General features: G+C 42.1%; 1 protein-coding gene across 5 annotated transcripts in view; it reads left to right on the forward strand.

The window, feature by feature from the left end:
• VPS8 (VPS8 subunit of CORVET complex) overlaps window positions 1-17784 on the forward strand; it is a 79247-nt gene that overhangs the window by 29150 nt on the left and 32313 nt on the right. For 4 of the 5 annotated variants that reach the window (XM_030494165.1, XM_030494166.1, XM_030494167.1 and 1 more), the window contains 14 exons: window positions 853-942; window positions 1304-1350; window positions 1863-2085; window positions 2964-3053; window positions 4251-4302; window positions 4566-4608; window positions 5305-5377; window positions 8595-8714; window positions 9264-9335; window positions 11912-12031; window positions 12732-12788; window positions 13201-13283; window positions 14638-14722; window positions 15754-15852. In XM_030494165.1, the coding sequence (XP_030350025.1) occupies window positions 853-942; window positions 1304-1350; window positions 1863-2085; window positions 2964-3053; window positions 4251-4302; window positions 4566-4608; window positions 5305-5377; window positions 8595-8714; window positions 9264-9335; window positions 11912-12031; window positions 12732-12788; window positions 13201-13283; window positions 14638-14722; window positions 15754-15852 (1254 nt within the window). Of the gene's footprint in view, window positions 1-9; window positions 424-852; window positions 943-1303; window positions 1351-1862; window positions 2086-2963; window positions 3054-4250; window positions 4303-4565; window positions 4609-5304; window positions 5378-8594; window positions 8715-9263; window positions 9336-11911; window positions 12032-12731; window positions 12789-13200; window positions 13284-14637; window positions 14723-15753; window positions 15853-17784 lie in introns of those variants that run through there. The other variant, XM_030494169.1, reaches the window with a different exon arrangement.

The following is a 17784-nucleotide window of genomic DNA, read 5'->3' on the forward strand; positions in this document are numbered from 1 at the left end:
TAACTGGGTTTTCATGTATACTGATGTGATACTGTGTTCCCGGCAGAAATGGTTTCTGTCCTCCAAAAGTCAATCCATCGAACTCTAGAACGTGTACATGTGCGCCTCTTGCTAAAATTGTGAGCAGGATTTTAGAAGAGACTTGGAAATACCTTTTAGGTAAAGGTGGGGATAAAATCTGCAGCATTAGCAAATCAAAACATGACATTATCATCCAGGCCTTGAGATCTCTGGTCCCCTCACAGTGGAGAGAAACCTTTTTTGTAGGTAACTCCAGAGTTTCCTGACCTTTGGTTGGCAAGTGTCCATCAATGTGTAACTTGCTGACTCGAGATGGAAACTTTGCTCCATGTATACATGGACATGGAATAAACTCATCAACTGATCCTGTTCGGTTGTTAGAGGAACCTTTTTCTGGGAAGGGTATGTTTAAAAATACACAATTATTGGAATAATTATTCAGCTGTACTTCGTTCTTCGTGTATATTTTGTTTGCAGGTAAATAAGTTTTGCTGTTTAAGATACTAAAGCATTGGGTAAAAACATGCCCCAGATGAGTCTTGTGCTTCAGGATGTGTTCATCTGTCTGAAGATTTGCTGGCAGACTGGCTGCCCAGTTTCTTGGTCAGTTAAAGTTAGTGTAGTCCTTCAGTGTCCCACCAAGCCACTTCTGTGCCAGTCATACCCTTGACTCTTGGCAGCCTCTTCTTCCTGCCCACAGTAGTTTCATACCCAAAATGGGACAACAAAGTTTACAGTGCTGCCAACCTCCAAGTCAGTTTATTAAGTGTGCTACCAAGTAGGGCCTCTAGTGGAGGATTTAAATGAATTTTCTTGTTTATTGTAATTCAGATGGTTGAAATCCTCCTCCATTATGCTGATCGGACTTTGAAGAAATGTCCTGACCAAGGAAAAATCCAGGTTATGGAGCAACATTTTCAGGTATCTTTTTAAATTTTTTAATCAGACTTTGCTGCAAAAATTGTCTAGTTTTGAGTAATACTGCTGTCATTCACCTGAATACTCTCTTCTGTTGTGTGCACTAATGATATCAGGACTTAGCTATGGCTAAGCAGCAGAGCGGAACCTGTATGCTTCCTGTCCTCTGTAGAAGTGTCACTAGAGTTTTTCTCCATATGAACCAGCATATGGGAAAACCTGTAACTGTGCCAGCTACCAGCTGATTCAAATAACTCATTGATTCTGCTCTGTATTGGCCAGGCTTCACTTTGTGCTCTGTGGGTTGTGCTATTTAGCAGGATTTTTGCCAGTCCCCACAGCTTTTTTTATGTTTCTTTTACAGGACGTGGTGCCTGTCATAGTTGATTACTGCCTCTTGCTCCAGCGCACGTAAGTCTGAGTTTGCAAGCCTGTCTCCCAAGGCAGACCACCAAATCCACATCGCCCTGAGTGCTGTCTCCTATAATATCACATGGTTTAGAGGAATTGTATCATGTCATTGTCATATATCACATCACAGTTTAGAGGAATGCTGAAAAACCGACACTGAAGTCAGGGTACTAAGTACTCCAAAATGTCTTAAATTTTCATTGATATGTTGAGGAAGAATTTGCTTCAAACTCTTTCCCCCACACTATGACCTTAAGAAAGAAGGTGCTTTGATACATTTTCTTGTTGTCATCATTTCCCCTGTAACAGAAGGGCGGTTTGCTGCAGCATCCATGGCTGATTTGTTCTGTGTAGCTGCCTGTAACTTGCATCAGTAGAGGAGCTGAACAGGGCATTCTTCTCCTGAGTTTGATAAATACAGAGAAATTAGAGTTTAGTTTGGAGCCCTCAGAAAGCAGATAAGGAGATTTTAATAAGGTTTATTTGATAACTAAACACTTCTTTCCTCCTAGGGATTTATTATTTAACCAGATATATGATAAGATGAGTGAGAATTCTGTAGCTAAAGGCATCTTTCTGGAGTGCTTGGAGCCATATATCTTAAGTGATAAGCTCATGGGAATCACACCTCAAGTGATGAAAGACTTGCTGCTTCACTTCCAAGACAAGAACAGGCTGGAAAATTTGGAAGCCTGCATTGTGCATATGGATATCACCAGCTTGGACATACAGCAGGTGAGCACTTGTACTGCATACTGGATTGAGTTCCTCTAAATAGATGACAACATACCCTAGTTGCTGATGCAAACTTCATGTGCTTTTAAGCACAGCCTAGCAAGTGAAAAACAAGGTGGTCACCTTTCAGCAGACAAAACTTACATAGCCCAAGCCATTCATGCCTTTTGGTCACTGAGTTGTAACAGAACTTAGCCCTGTGTCCCTTGGATCGAATTCAATGAATGCGGGAATTACTTAGCATGGTTGTGTCCATCCTGTACTATGCATGCTCTATGAACTTGTTTTGCTGTCCCAGTTTGTGTCCTGGCATAGGTTAATGCATGGGCAGCTGAATATGTTGGCAACTACTAGTCTGTCAGGATATTCACAATCAGTCTTTCCTCATTTGGGTACCTTACCTAACATCAAAGGCTGCAGGGGCACAAAAAACAGGTTGCATTTGCTAGTTCAGTGTCTGCCAGCTTGCTCTGCTCAGGTGCTTGCTCTTGCATGACAGAATTAGTGGAGCAAGGAGGCGTTCCTGCTCAGTAGTCCTGTTTTCCTGGGCCGGTTTTTATTCCTACTGTATGGCTTTCCATTCCAAGGAAGGAACTGCTTGGGAACTTGACATAATGATTCACTAACCCAACCAAAAGGCAAACTAGACAGTTAGATTCCATGTTTGCTGCATGAGCAGTAAGCTGGATACTCCCTTTGGGGGATTTGGGGTCCTTGCAGAGACTAGTTCTGCAAGTGAAATTCTCATTCTGCTTTAAATCATACTGTCAGATGATGCAAATGCAGGGACAGAGATTGTGTTTGAGAGGCTTGGGAAATAAGAAAACTGTGAGCTAAGAGCAGCTGTGTATATCTGTTGTGCTTTGTTTGCCTTGCAGGTAGTTCTTCTATGCTGGGAAAACCATCTCTATGATGCCATGATCTATGTCTACAACAGTGGGATGAATGACTTCATTAGTCCCATGGAGGTAGGAAAGATGTTCAGTGCAGTGAGTTGGGTTTTGTGTGTTCAGCACAAATTCTTTCTGAGAAAATGCATTTCAAACCCATCTTCTCATTCAGTGTGTAGGTATTCTTGTTCTTTTTCATTCAAGGGAGAAATCATGTATGATATATGCAGTTTATTTGACTAGATGCAGCAGAGAAGAAAAGCAGTTCATGATTACAATGCTTTAGAACACAAATTTCCCTGCAGAGGTAGCAATGCTCTGCAAAGTTAGAGCAGGAAATTTACTTGTGTTACTGAAACAAATATGAAACAAAAGCAGCAGAAAAGTAAGATGATGTCTTCTGACAGCTTTGTTGCTGGTGGTGAGCCTGGCCTATGTGACATGATGTGCTGAGAAAGCATCAATGTTTTGCACAATAGAATTGATGGGGGTGTAGGTGTGAGAGCTTGTATGAACACCTCATGCTTTTTTTTCTTCATACTGTTCTTCCTCTGCTGACACAATAGTATATTAACATGTATTAAAGAGTAATGGAAACAAAGGGTGAACTTACCTGTGTACAGAATTCAGAAAAAAGGCCAGAAACAGTCCTTGCACTGAGGCAGGCTTTGTTCTTAGCACTTGAGTGGGATCTATTGATAGTAAGCACAGGACTCAGTGTAATGCTGTAACTGGAGGCCTTGTTGCTGCTGCTGGTAATCCTGAAGATGTGCCTGATACGCCAATTGATGATTTTGAAAAGGACTTCTGGAAACTTAGCACTAGCTGTACAAGTACAAATAACTTTTTCTGCTTTCTAGAGCTAAGCATTTAGATGAGTCCTTATTCTACATACCCAAACTGAACCCTCTCTGGTGGCCCTGCTAGGTAGACGCTGAAGATTTTCATAATCTCTGTGGGCAGAAGATTCAGGAGCAGAAAGTGGGGCTGACTTTTACTTCTGGAACTACTGAACATTGCTTTTATTTAGTGTGGCCTGTGCTTAGGGTTAGATCTGATTGGATGAAGGCTCTTTTTTCATATGTCATAACATCAGCTGGGAAAAGCATCCTTTGCCACATCTTGGTGTCCTCTGAGCCTTTTAATTGTAAGACATGATGAGACAGCAGACTTTCTGTGGGGAAGGCACACTATTGCCCTCTGCTTTAAAACCATGCAGATTCCTTGCTTTGAGCTTTTCCAGCTGTTTGAGCACTACCTTCTTTCTTGTTACAGAAGCTGTTCAAAGTCATTGCTCCTCCACTGAATGCTGGGAAGTCTCTCACAGGTACAGAATTCTTTCCCTGTAAGGGTTTCTGGTTTTGATATTTGATGTTTTGAATATCTCTAGTCACTTCCAACAAAGGGATGCAAGAAGGAAATACATACTCCCCCTATAAGGGTCTTGGAGAACAGAAAAATGTTCTAATTTACGGAGTGTTAAACTTCATGTGTGTCAGATGAGATGTTTTGCTAACAGCTGGGAAAAAGAATTGCAACTCACTCTGTTGTCTTGTGAAGAAAAGGTAACAAATATTTCTTGTTTTGTAGATGAGCAAGTGGTAATGGGCAACAAGCTGCTTGTATATATAAGGTAAGGTCCTTTAGAAAGTGTGTGAGGCATTTCCTAGTGGTGGCACCAGGTGTTTAACTTGCTGTAGCTGCAGAATCTTAGAATGTGTTTCAAGGTCTGAGTGATTGCAATAGCAATGGCTACTTTGTACAGCTGACTTGAAGTTATGATAGATTCTTGTTACACATGGTGTGAGTGGGTAGGTAGGGTAAAATTGGTGACTCAGAGCTCAGGTTACTGCTGATACGCTAAGACTGTATCTTAGAATTTGGTTAGAGTATGATCTTTGTTCTGTGTGTGACACCGTGCTCCTTGAACAAGGACTTGCAGCCTGAAAAGCTGTATTTTAGCCCTTTCCACCATGCCTTTTGGGATAGCTTTGCTCAGTTGCCTATCAGTTGCAAGAGTCATTCTCAGATTGCACAGTAGTGATTAATTAGGGAATTTCTCTTTCTGGAATCTACTCAAGATGGTGAACATTAGTCTGCATTAGTTCTGCTTCCTAAAATGCAAGAGCAAAGATTTTTGTGAGAAATACTGAATTTCCCCCTTACTTTTGTGCTGTGTAATGGCATACCTTCGATGCAAATTCATGCAGTGCATTGGCTTATTGTGTATTTAAGGGCATCCTGAAAACTAACTCAAAAAATAAACTGATCTCAATCTGTTTAATGTCAGGACATATGAAAAATGCCTTTTCCCTCTGCTTTTCTATAGCTGCTGCTTGGCAGGCCGTGCATATCCATTGGGTGATATTCCTGAAGATCTGGTACCTTTGGTTAAAAATCAGGTGAGCAACCTTTCAGAAGGAAACTTTCCCATATGAGGTTTTTAAAAGAAGCTGCATATGTCTTATTTCATGGAATTCTGATAGAAAACTATTATCAATCTGGTAGCTGCATGCTTGTGATATGAGTATATACCACTGTAAATTCCAAACAAACTTTTAGGAAATTAAATCAAAGAGTTGTTGCAAAATGAACAGTTAAACTGAGTACTTTTCCTTCAACTGTGAATTGGGATGTGGGAACATAGAGTTCTTAGTGGCACTAATTTTGATTGGTTTTGGTTTTGTTTTTAACTTTTTCTTTACCACGAAGTTACCAGAAATTTGTCACTGTCTCTTCTTTCTAAACTTAACTATAACATCTCAAATACGGGGGATCTTTCCTCTTTTCAAATGCATGTAACATAGGATTGACAGGAGTAGAAAGTGAGGTAACATCAAAGACCATTAACTAAATATTCCTTCCTCTGTTTGGCTGTTGATAAAACTTATTCATGCTTGTTTCTGCTCATCAAGACATTGTATTTGCTGAAGATGAGTTTCCAGCCTTGTGATTACTGCAGATATTCAGCTGAGGTCAAGAGCGTGTTGTAGTCAAGTGCTCCAAACTGCATCCTTGTACAGTTCCCTTTTCTGATAGTTGTCAGCTAAAGAGACAGCTTGTTTTGAGACCCCTTAAAAGGCAGCCAGTTTCTTTCTTTTGAGAAAAGTCATAAAGTAACCCATGGCTTGATATTTTCCAGTCTTGTGGTGACTGCAAGATCATCTGCTTTCTCAGTCTGTTCCATCTCTGGATAAGAGGCAATAGGCTGGTACTAAATTCCTCTTCATCCACCCATCTTGGCAAACCTTAGTTTGGGAGAGTTGGCCCTGAGCATCTCCAGCCATTCTGCTTATAAGGCAGAATCTTAACTGCTTCAGAAAAGTGTCTATGTTTGTAGGCTCTGAAGCTGCTTGTTTTACACCCTGTGGGCTGAGCAAAGGCTGACTACTACCCATCTCTTGTTCTTTGTTGTTCTGCCTAGTCCCTCTGGGAAGAACAGTGACCTAACATCCAAATCATCTTCCCAGGGTGCTGTAGGAACAGCAGCCAATGCCTTATGGCTTCTGTGTGCTATTATCCTATGACAGTGCAGACTTATCCTACTGTCCTCCTTCGGGAGAAAGTTTGATTCTGGAGGTGCATCTCTTCATGTTGTTCTTTGTTGCTCTGTTCAGTGGACATCTTTGGCTGAACTAGATTCATCACACTGTTCTGACTCTGCAACGGTAGCTTTCTACTGGGAGAAACAACCTTTTCCATCTGGATTGCCCAAGAGATTGGCAGGTTGTTTCAAGGCAACAAGTACTATTGCATATGTCTTATACATTTGTTTAGGACAAGTGTGAGCATGTTCTTAATGGTTTCATCATAAGGAGAGAGTACCTAGCTAAAATCATAGTGAACTTATGCCAAGAGCATGACTAGACATGCAGATTACATGTCATGAAAGTTGGCTTTGTCACTGCCAAGTAAATCTCCTTTCCTTGTCCATTATTTCCATCAAAGCCCTCAAGCAGACTATTTCTTTCTAAGCTGTGTCTGAAGCTTGCCTTAAGGAAAAGCTTAACTCCTTTGGAGTCAGCTCTGAAAATTTGTAAAAACAGAGGATGCTTCTGATGATAATTTTGTGCTCATAAAACTCTTTCCTGAGTTTCTGGTCAGTTTTACTGCAAACATTTTTATTGGGGGTCTCCACCATTTCATTTTTGTTACAGGGTTTCAATAAGAGGAAGCACCTTCTGTTTTGCATTTTCTTTTTGCAGTAAAATAAACCAGATGGTTTTTAGTTGTGTGGTGGGTTTGGGTGTTTCGTGGGGTTTTGGTTTTGGGGGGATTTTTGTTTGCTTGTTTTGTTTTTGAGTGTGGTGGGTTGTTTTGTTTTGGTTTTGTTGGTTGGTTGGTTGAGGGTTTTTTCCCTAATCCAGATCTTGTAGCTATATGTGTGTGGTAGCTCTGGTTATTGCAGACCCTTTTCTCACAGGGTGTGCAAAGCAGTCTGCTCCCCTTTGCTGGATCAAGCACTAGGCTATTGCCCTCTCTCATGGTCCCTATCAAGTTGTCCGCTGCACAGAGTAGAACTAGCACAGCAACAGACTGTGGCTCATAGCCTGAAGGGAAGCAATAGCCCACCCAGCAGTGGTAGCTCTGGGGAGGAGCCATCAACCTCTCCTTTCTATGGCCTGTGATACTGTTCCTGAGAGCTTGGCTTCAGTGACACCTTTCTATCTGGATACTTGAATCCACTCTAGCTGCAGACTGGGTTGTTTTATTTTCCTACTTGTTCCTAGCTGGCAGGTGGATGGGAGGTTCAAGGAGGCCAATAGGGAAGGTTGTGGGTCTGAAAATCAAGCTTCTAACTCCTCCTGGCTTCTCTGCCACTGTGGTGTCAGGAAAATTAACTCAGAATACGAGTACATGAGAGAATGTGGCATTTCCTGAGGATGGCTGGGAAGAGCGTGTTGCCTGTCAGTTCTCCATGGGATCCCAGTGTGTATTTTAATGCATACTTATGAGCGTTAGCCAGTCTGTAGCAGTCTGCTCTCTTTCTGCTGGTAGCCGGGTCTCTTGTGAGTGTGTTCGAGACAACTGGAGCTGTTGCTGCCCTGTTCATTCCCTGGGAGGGTCTGGATGCCTCTGTCAGTGGTTCAGTAAAGGGAGTTGCCTTCATTTTGAAAGACGTGCTCATATTTCAGGAACTATAAAGTCAGTGGAGGTGACAGAATTGAACAGCACCTAAATCAGTCTTTGCAGCACCAAAAGCTTTGAGCATCAGAGTGAGGGGGCAGATTGACTGGCTTTTCCCAGGGGAACAGCTGACAAGGAGAGGAGCTGTGCCCTGGATAAGGAGGAGTTGCACAGCTTCTCAGGAAAGATGCTAAGAAGGGGAGGGAGTTACCTAATTTCACATGCTTCAGTCTGCAAGTATAAGCCTTAATTTTTGCTTGATCTTAGATTTTGATTGATCTTCAATTGGTTAGTGAGTCTAAGGAGGGGAACTTTTTTTCCTGCTAACAAGCAGAAGAAAACATCATTCAAGTAAGAACACTAATGGACTCCGATAGTGCTTTAAAGCTTAAGTGCAAAGCTGGTGATGATGCTGCTTTCCCCTGTGCTTGTGCTATCAGTTTTCTGAAACCCAGAAGAAATCTGCTGTGTCTGTTTGAATTCTCATTGCAGGTCTTTGAATTTCTCATCCGGCTGCATTCAACTGAGGGATCTGTGGATGAGGAGGTCTACCCTTATGTTCGTACCTTGCTGCATTTCGACACTCGAGAATTCCTTAACGTTCTTGCTCTGGTAAGAGATCACTGATCTCCTCCAAGAGAAAAATGCAACCCCAGTTCTTCCTTCATTTATGTCATAGTTGCATGATCTCTAAGATTCCTTTTAAAAAGTTCATTCTTTAGCTAAACCAGAAGTTATTGGCTTGATGCAAGAACAGTTTTAATGTGTGTTCTGTAAGATATTAGAGGAGATCATTGTAGTCCTTTATGCCCTTAAACAAAAATTGATGAACATGATGTTATACAGTGAAGACTGGTAACAGGGGCCATCTTTAAAGCACAGGTGGAACAAAAATAGTGCATTTGTAAAGAGTGTTTTAATACCTACATCTTTTTCCTGCATAAAGATTCATCTTTCTTCCTTTCCAAATTTCCTCTGTCTGTTGGACCTGTTACTTTTACCTAACTTTTCTTGGAACCTGCTGCCTGGGTGATATGCACAGAAGGGATTTAAAAGCATTGTCAGTTTTGTGATATGGCTGCTTCTTTGTGTCTGCTTGTATTTCTGGGGTTGGCAGTAGAGAGCATTCTTCTCAAGGTGTCAGTGTTTTGCTTCATGCAGACTTTTGAAGACTTTAAGAATGACAAGCAAGCTGTGGAATATCAACAGAGAATTGTGGACATACTTCTGAAAGTGAGTGTGCCTAAAAATTAACCTCTGTGTTTATATTTAACTGATTATATATAACACTGTGCAGCAAAGCCTGTAATTTGGATGAGGTTTTCCCAGTCCTGCTATGGATGACACCTCTAAGAAGGTGATGGGCTGGAGTGTGGATTAACCTCAGCCAGGGCTGTCGGTTGGATATTTGGAAGTGATGCTTCATGCATATTAAATATGGTGGCAGAGAGATCTCCTTTCCTGTCTGTTATTTCATCTGGGTTGTACTTCATTGTCAAATTTCTCCTGTGCACTGTGAAGCTTATTTTGATAAGTTTCTCATTGATTCCACTCCCTGATTCCTTCTCAGCAGAAAAAAAGGGTCCTGGGAATGCTGAGCTTGGCAGGGTGCCAATGCTCTTCTGATAAACCCTGCTCCCTCTATCTGTAAATGTTGTGTTTGAGATGTAACATACCCAGAATGACAGGCCTATCTTTAGTAAATGGGAGAGAAGAGGAATGTCAGTTATCAGCCTGGTGCTCTAGAATCACTTGTCATCTGCAGACCGTGTTCCTTAACAATGAATGTTCTCATTAAAAACCTATCTCTGCCAAATGCCGTTTGCTTTCCCCTTCTAAGCTGTCAGCATTAATAATGAGTAACTCCATTTGGAAGCTGTTTATGTATAAACATATCATAAGTAGCGTTTCCCAGTCGCTGTCGTCACTGATAGATGAGAGCAAGGGCACCAGTGAGCGAGTTCAATGACAGTGCTGCTGCAGCAGGCTGTGTTGGAGGGGCTGAGGTAATGCCAGTGTGGGGGAACTTTTGTGAGTCTGCCCCAGTAGGCTGTTAGCCCTGTGAGGATGTTAGCCCTGTGCTGTGTTAGACCATGATTTTTTGTGTCTTTAGCTGTCACCAGCAGGAGGTGGCATACTGCAGCTGTGTGCTGGAGCTGCTGTGGAAGGTGTTCCTGTTGCACTGCATAGGCTGGATGGAGCTGTTTACAGCCCTCCTCTCTGCTGCTGGCCATGTAGCAAATGTCCACCAACCCTGCTCTTGGAGGGAGAAAGAAAGGCAATTGTGAGAAGTGCTGCCGGATTAAATGCATTTGCAGGCAGGCAGTTTGGTGTTACGAGAACTGTCGGTCCCTTGGTCTGGAATCTGCTCTCCTTTTGGATAAAAATAAAAAAAAATAATCTTGGAACTTTTTATTTAAATTTATCATTGGCAAAAAACCCCCCAAACAACCCCCTTAAGAAATAGCTGCACTTTTAAAATAGTTTGGTCAACATAAGACCTTCTGCTAATGCTAAACTTTGCCAAATAAATCATCTTTTAGAACATCCACATGGTTGGCCTGCAGCCTCTGTAGGGTTGCTCTGTTTCAGAGGTGCAGTATTTTCACCTTCACATGGACTAATGAGGACCCAGTTTGTGAAAAACAAAGCCAAAATGAATAAACACTTCTATTGTTTTAGTGAGCCATATTTTTAATGCTATTAGCTAAAGCCATTCTGACTAGGCTTCTGTAGGAAATAGCCTTTTTAAACAGAAAATGAAGATGAAAAAAGAATCAGTGTTAGTGATATTTCAAGCAGAGCTCTACTTGATACCTTCATGTGTCTTACCTGTCTGCCTCCACTTGTGCAAGGTAACCATTAGCAGCTCACGGGGATCTGGAACTCTGGGTCACTTTAAGAAATCAGTTGTATCCCTCAAGCTTAGACTGAATGAGGTTATAAGCTGTGAGATGCTCTGTGTCTAGGCTTTGCTATGAGCAGTTCTTAGATGTTAGCTGACAGAATTGTTCAGGTGATGGATTTTCCTCCTTTCCAGACACCAAGTCAGGACACATCACTCTCATTTTCTACATGCCAGATGGGTGACAAGCACTTCTTGGGTTTCAAATCTCTTTTGTAGTGAATCTTAGATATTCTTTTTTCTGTAATTTCAAGTCAAGTTAGCACAGTTAGAAGTTTTTCAAAATATTTATAGACTAACAGCTAATTTAAAGTGAGAAAAGAAAGTTTCCCCCAAACCTACAGTTTTTAGTCATTTTAGTTTTTAGAGTTTCTTAGTCATTAGATCAGTTGATCTGCATACCACAGTTGAAGAGGTGGGTGTCTGGGGCTAGAAGTCAAATGTATTTTCTTGCCTTCTGTAATTCTTAATTTTATCTTTTTTCCTCATGTGACATTTCTCTGCTCAGAAGCTCTGTTACATGTCCAGTGATCAGCACAGAATACAGAGATGGAGATAAACATGAGCTTGGAGGCACTTCACACCCGAAAATCAGGGACATACAAGAATACTTCCCTTGAGTACACAACAGAGAGGTTGAGCCTCTGCAGCGTAAGGACAAGGGGTGATTTAGCAATGACACACCACGATCTTCAGGTCACAGCTGAAGGCCATGGAAGGTGGCTCATCTTTGACCTTCAGGATGGACTAACACCAGGAGATTGTGTAGATGTCTAGGGCAGGAGGAAACACAAGGGCTGTACAGGGATTTCTTGTTGCAGTGTCCTCATTGCTTTCCCAAAGGCAGCTGCAGAATCTGTCACTTGTGGGTTTATTTTTCCCTTTTCTCTCTAATGCTTCTCAGGTCATGGTGGAGAATTCTGACTTCACCCCATCGCAAGTTGGCTGTCTCTTTACCTTCCTTGCCCGTCAGCTTGCCAAGCCCAACAACACACTGTTTGTGAACAGGACACTTTTTGACCAGGCAAGTATTCCTTTGTGAAGGGTGTCAAAAATCCCAAACAGGGCACAGCACTACAGAAAGTGTGGCTAGTGCTGTAGACTGAAGCAGTTCTGGAAGTACTGGTGCATTATAAAACACCAGTAGCATCTTGCTGGGACTTTGCTGTGGTTTTGAAGAAGCAGAGTAGAAGAGACCACAGAAGCATAGTAAGAATCATATTTCTTTTGTCATAATTGACTGTAGAGCTCTGTGAAGGCTAAATGGATTTGGATTTAACACTAATTACAGATACATGAAATTTTATTAATTACACGATTTCCTGTTTTTCTGGAGAGAGATGGCTCAGTCCAGGAGAGAAGTCAAGAGGGTCAGCATAGTGGTTCCAGCTGTTTGGTGTGTAGTCTAAGGCAGGGCCACAGGGTCCCTGAAATTCTTTCTATTCCCTGGATTCCCCAAAGTTTGGTTTTAGATCCTGGTGCAGAGTCATGGGTTTCCCTCCCTGGAGTCTTTCAGCAGTTCTTTGTTGCTCCGGTATTCCTAAGTGTCCTTACTTACAGGACCAAGTAGAGAGTACCTCACAGATGAATAGTACATTCAGATTGCACCATTGTGTTCTGATTTGCTGTTGCCACTATTGATGCTCACAATCTGCTTGTTGAGTTTATGCTAACAGCTATGCTACCTAGGCCTAAGTCATGCTAACTTCTACACCCTTGTGCAGGTCCTTGAATTTCTGTGCAGCCCAGATGATGACTCCCGCCATTCAGAGAGGCAGCAGGTAATAGCCTTCAAGGGAATGTTTCTTTAAGCACAAGGCATGAACAGACTGCAGAGCAGAGTTTGGCCTCTCTGGGAACGGATGTTGGCTGAAGGTCATATGCCAAAACAGACACCTAGCATAGGGATGGTGGCCAGCATGGAAGAATTGGGCAATGCTGTACTCAGAAGTGAAGAAGGATCTTACCCCAGCATTGCCTGCAGGACAGGTTTGGCAGCAGTAAGAACAGAGGCAGGAAGATTCCTGGATAAGCTCATGACCTTCATAGCTAATGGACAGACAATTAAAAAAGGTCCATAAAATAAGCTGTATGTTAATACAAAGTTTAATAGAGCAGGAGCAGTGTACTTTTAATGGCACTGGCTGTCCAGCTGCTATAGCAATACAAATAACTGGTCTTCAATATCTGCAGGTCCTTTTAGAGTTGCTCCAGGCAGGAGGGATCGTACAGTTTGAAGAGAGCCGTCTTATCCAAATGGCAGAAAAAGCTGAATTGTAAGTTGCTGTGTACAATGTATAAATGCAGCCTTTAAATCTTGTGTATGATATTTATATCTCCTCCAAAGCTTTTTTCCTCCACATTTCTTGTTCCTACTTTGCAGCTGTGTTTGGGATGATTTTCCCTGTGCATTCACATATGCTTCATTTAATATGTTTATATTTAGTCCCAGTCTTTCTGTCTTATCTCTACTGGGTGTTCTTACAGAAGGCATTGTTAAGGTAAGAGGGAGTAGAGCTGTGGAAACCCTTCAGCATGAAACTCCGTGGGGCTTGATGAGTTTTGGCACTTCATATCCAAGAGCCCAGGCTTTGTTCAAAGGTATAGTTGTATATTTGAATGCTCTGTCACTGACAGATGGAGATGACTCGTTGGGGTGAGACCCACAGGTGGATTTAAAAGCATGAAGGGGTCTGGAGCCACCCCCATGGTACTCATTTTAGAATTGAGTAGGAGGGACGAACACAATGTCTGGGAAGGCTTAAAATTTCCACCATCTCCTTTAGATGCTTTATACTTCCAGAAAGAGTCTAATATGCCTGAGCAGAATCAGCCAATGAGAGCATCTGCAGCCAAGTCTTGAATTTGGGTGTTATGTGAATTAATCCACCATACTATGAAGGACTAGAGGGCTAGAGGTCCAGTGGTGGGGTATGCCATGCCTGTTTTCCTGTGTGTCCGAGGAGTTACTCAGTCAAATTCTTCAGACTCAAGAAATGCATTTATTTTTTTTCTTCTTGCTTCGGAGAGTTAGACAGCCAGGACCACCAGCCAGCCTCTTCCATCAGAGCTGAAAGACCTATAGTGTAATGTTATTTCGCAGACATTTCACTTGTTTTGCCTCAATTGCATCTTTTTTTATCTGAAGTCTCAAAATATTTAAGATGTTTATTAAAATTGGATGGGAGGGAGCTGTGTCATAACACATTATCGAGGCATGTTCAGTGTATTTCTTCAAATTAGTCTTGTGAATTGGCCTAGCTTAGTCGAGCTTGTTATGGAAATAAAGGAAGATGATCTGTGAACAGCAGAAGCTGTGAAACCTGATTTCTTCAAGGACTTTTGTCCTCTGTCCCTTACCTTAGTAACTCCAGTTTGCTCTGTATGATAATTTCCCAAAAAGAAGGAGGTTTATAGGCTGATTGGTCTGTGGCTGATACCAAATGTAAACTGGAGCCACCCAACCTGTGTACTGAAAACCTCGATGTAAGATACTTCCCGATGCTTTTTATAAAACATGCTGTATTTTCTGAGTGCTGCCAAACTGTGCTGGATCTGAGCAACCTGCCTCTATTCTGACGACTCAGCTGAGTGTGTGTTTCCTAATGTAGAAACTATTTTTCATTTTAGCTATCAGATTTGTGAGTTCATGTATGAACGAGAGCTTCGCTATGACAAAATAATTGACTGTTACCTGCGTGATCCAGTGAGAAAAGTGAGTAAATCTGGTGCTTCTGGCCTTTCTTCTTCACAGCAGCGCAGCCTGCCCTGCTGTCCAGAGTGTGAATGGGCACAACAGCCCTGCTCAGAAGAAGCAGAAGCTGTACTTCTCTGTCTTAATAAGTGTCCTCCTTTACAGTTGAGTTTTCTTAGTTACAGTTAAGGCTTTTTCTGTTCATGTGTGTGTTGGAGAGGAGATGATTTTCTTTTTAAAACTTTGGAGTTTTCCTTTCTTTTTAAATTTAAACAATGCTAATACATAAAACTTGAGTTCAAGATGGGATTGATTGCAGGTGTTGCTAACTACAGTACTACTTTGTTTATGCCACCGGTCCTCTCTTTTCTTCCCCCAGACAGACTCTCTCTGCCCTTAATATATCTTTGCAATTACCTTCTACATGTGCACAAGTTGCATATCTGCCACAGTTTTTGAGGTATTCTCTTTCCTACCACCAACAGAAGTTGGCAAATGGGATTTTACCAACTCCTTGTAAAGCCACTATGCTGAAAGTTGTGTGGGTGAATGAGTCAGAAGAGATAGGTTGTGATAGTGAGATGGTCAAAAACTCTGGCACAGGAGAGCATCTGAGCTGTGGGCAGTGCAGGAGAACCTGGGAGAGAGGCTAATGTTGAAGAGGAGTTCAGGAATATGCTGAGAAAACTGACCTACCCTCTGATGGAGCATACTTTTCTCTGCCTATGCTCCTAGCTAAAGAGTGATGTCCTCTCTTTTTCCTCTGTGAGCAAGAGGGGGGCATTTTTAATAGTGGAAGAACAATTCTCTTTGGCCTCAGTGCTTAACATATTTAGCATCAGTTCTGTTCCTCTTGCCTTTTTTTATGCTGGCAGTTCCTCAGAAACTATTTAGGGACATATAATCTCGCTTGCAGATAATTTATGCTAACTTCGTAAGAGAGGACTAGCCCTGAGGTCACCTAAGACTGAAATGCTCTTCCATAACAAAATCTAATGCTGTTAGTGGTGCTGTAGAACATACTATGCCATTTATGGTTTTATGCCTTACAGGAAGAAGTTTTCAACTATATTCACAACATCCTGTCCATGCCTGGCTACAGCACTGAAGAAAAGCAGTCAGTGTGGCAGAAAGCTTTGGAACATATAGAGGTACAGTGTATCCTAAACCTATGATGCTTCAGCTACTGCTAACTCCTGTTGGATCTGCCTAGTGCTGTTCTGTATGTGGAAGTGTCACAATGTCAAATCACAACTGTTTAGAAAGCTCTGACTTTAAGGTTCTGTAGTCTCATACATGAATATAAGTGCATCTCTTAGATTTAGGATGGCTTTCTTGGTTTCCTGCTCTTTTGATAATAGGACCTTATCAGGGGATGATGGCTAGTGAGTGCTGTATAGCAGGGAAGGGATGCATTAACAAGTCTTTCATCTCCTGAGTGTGCAGCAGCAGCAAGGACAGGACATTGACATCTCTGACCTCACGGTCTGTGGTATCCAGTTCCTTATGTTACAATGACAATAGCATTCAACCTTGGTACCGTGGCACTTCTACCCTGTGGAAAGATGGGGTCATGACTTCTATTGTAAGACACACACTGTTGCTAGACTTCTTTACCTAGTAATTTTCCCCATGTCTTTAAGCTGTCTTTGCTTCAGTGGATGGAGGTGTGTCTGATATGTTTGTCCAGTTAGTAGACATGGAGAATCCATAATATCTCTAGTTCCTATAAAGTGGTGTCAGTCCCCTAAAGGCTTATCTGGAGATAAGTCAGGAACTCTGTCTATAAAACAAGCAGTCATGCAGTTGCTCAGCCACAGAAGGGCCACAGAAGTCTGTACCCTGTGAGGTGGACAAAGAAAGTACTGGGTACATGTGAAATATACAGAATACTTTTGGTCTCTGCCAGCATCTGCAACTAGTGCGTGGCTAATGAGGAAAATGGACCAAGAGGCAAAATGATTAAAAAACAATAAACAAAGAAATCCTGTGAATCCAGCTGTATGATGTGCAGTTCACTGAGCTCGCACCCACTCTCCAGATGCACTTTCAGAGCCTGTGGGAATTGTTGGGGGTGATGGCTGTGCTGTGACTGAGCTGGCCTGGCTTCTTACTCCCTTATCAGAGCAACTGTGATTCCATGCTGGGCTTTCCAAGTTGAGCAAACTGCTGTCTGCTCTGCTGCTTCCTGTGCCTGCTTTGTTCTCATACTGCATCCTTTGTCTCTGCTTGTATTGGTATATACAAACCAAATTGTTTGGCGTTGTGAGTGAGTCAGCCTCCCTCTGTAAGCTTTATTTTGTGTCTTTCAAATCACAGGTAGGTCTCTCTTCAGCCTGAGGCCTTTACAAGTGCTGTTCCATGCTCGGGTGTCTCAGGACAAATCAGAAATGTTCTGGGTTGCCCTTCCTGATGTTTCTCATTGTGTCCTACCAGTTTTGGTAAGCTTCTGATAAGCTAAGACTGCCAGCTTTTCATGTTGAGTTGTTCATTTTCTCAGTCTGGAGCTACTTCTGATTATCACACAGTGTCAGAAGTGCCCAGTGCCCGACTTGTCAGAGCTGGTACTTTTCTGAAGTTGCCATCTTTAAAAACAAGGATTTCTTGCACTCTTCCATCAGCCTTGTAGAGAACATCCAGGTGCTTTTACCTATGCATTTTGCAGTTTCCTCCAAAAAGCTGCTGGACAGATAATCAGTTCTGTTGGTCAGCTTTCTTGGGTGCTGTCACAAAGATCAACTCCCCCTTTCCTTTTGGCATCTTCTATTTCCCAGGATTGGCAAACAGTATACTCAATTCCATGTGGTTTAGCAGCTTATTGGCTGCTATGGGCTTTCATTATTTTCCATTTTATTAATCCTGCTCTCAGACATTCAGAAGACTTAAAATAGTAAATAACATTTTACTAGGGCAGAGCTGTGATTTCAGGTCTTTGAACAACTGTCCTTTCACCTGCTGAGGTATGAAAGCAGCAAGCTGGACTCTTAAGTTGAAGCTAGCAGTGTCTAGAGAGGCTTTCCTGGTGATCATATGACAGAAAGTGGGGTTTGTGATCAGTGCCACTTCTTATTTTCTCTGTCATC

The sequence above is a fragment of the Strigops habroptila genome, chromosome 8 (assembly GCF_004027225.2).
Source record: "Strigops habroptila isolate Jane chromosome 8, bStrHab1.2.pri, whole genome shotgun sequence".
NCBI lineage: Eukaryota > Metazoa > Chordata > Aves > Psittaciformes > Psittacidae > Strigops > Strigops habroptila.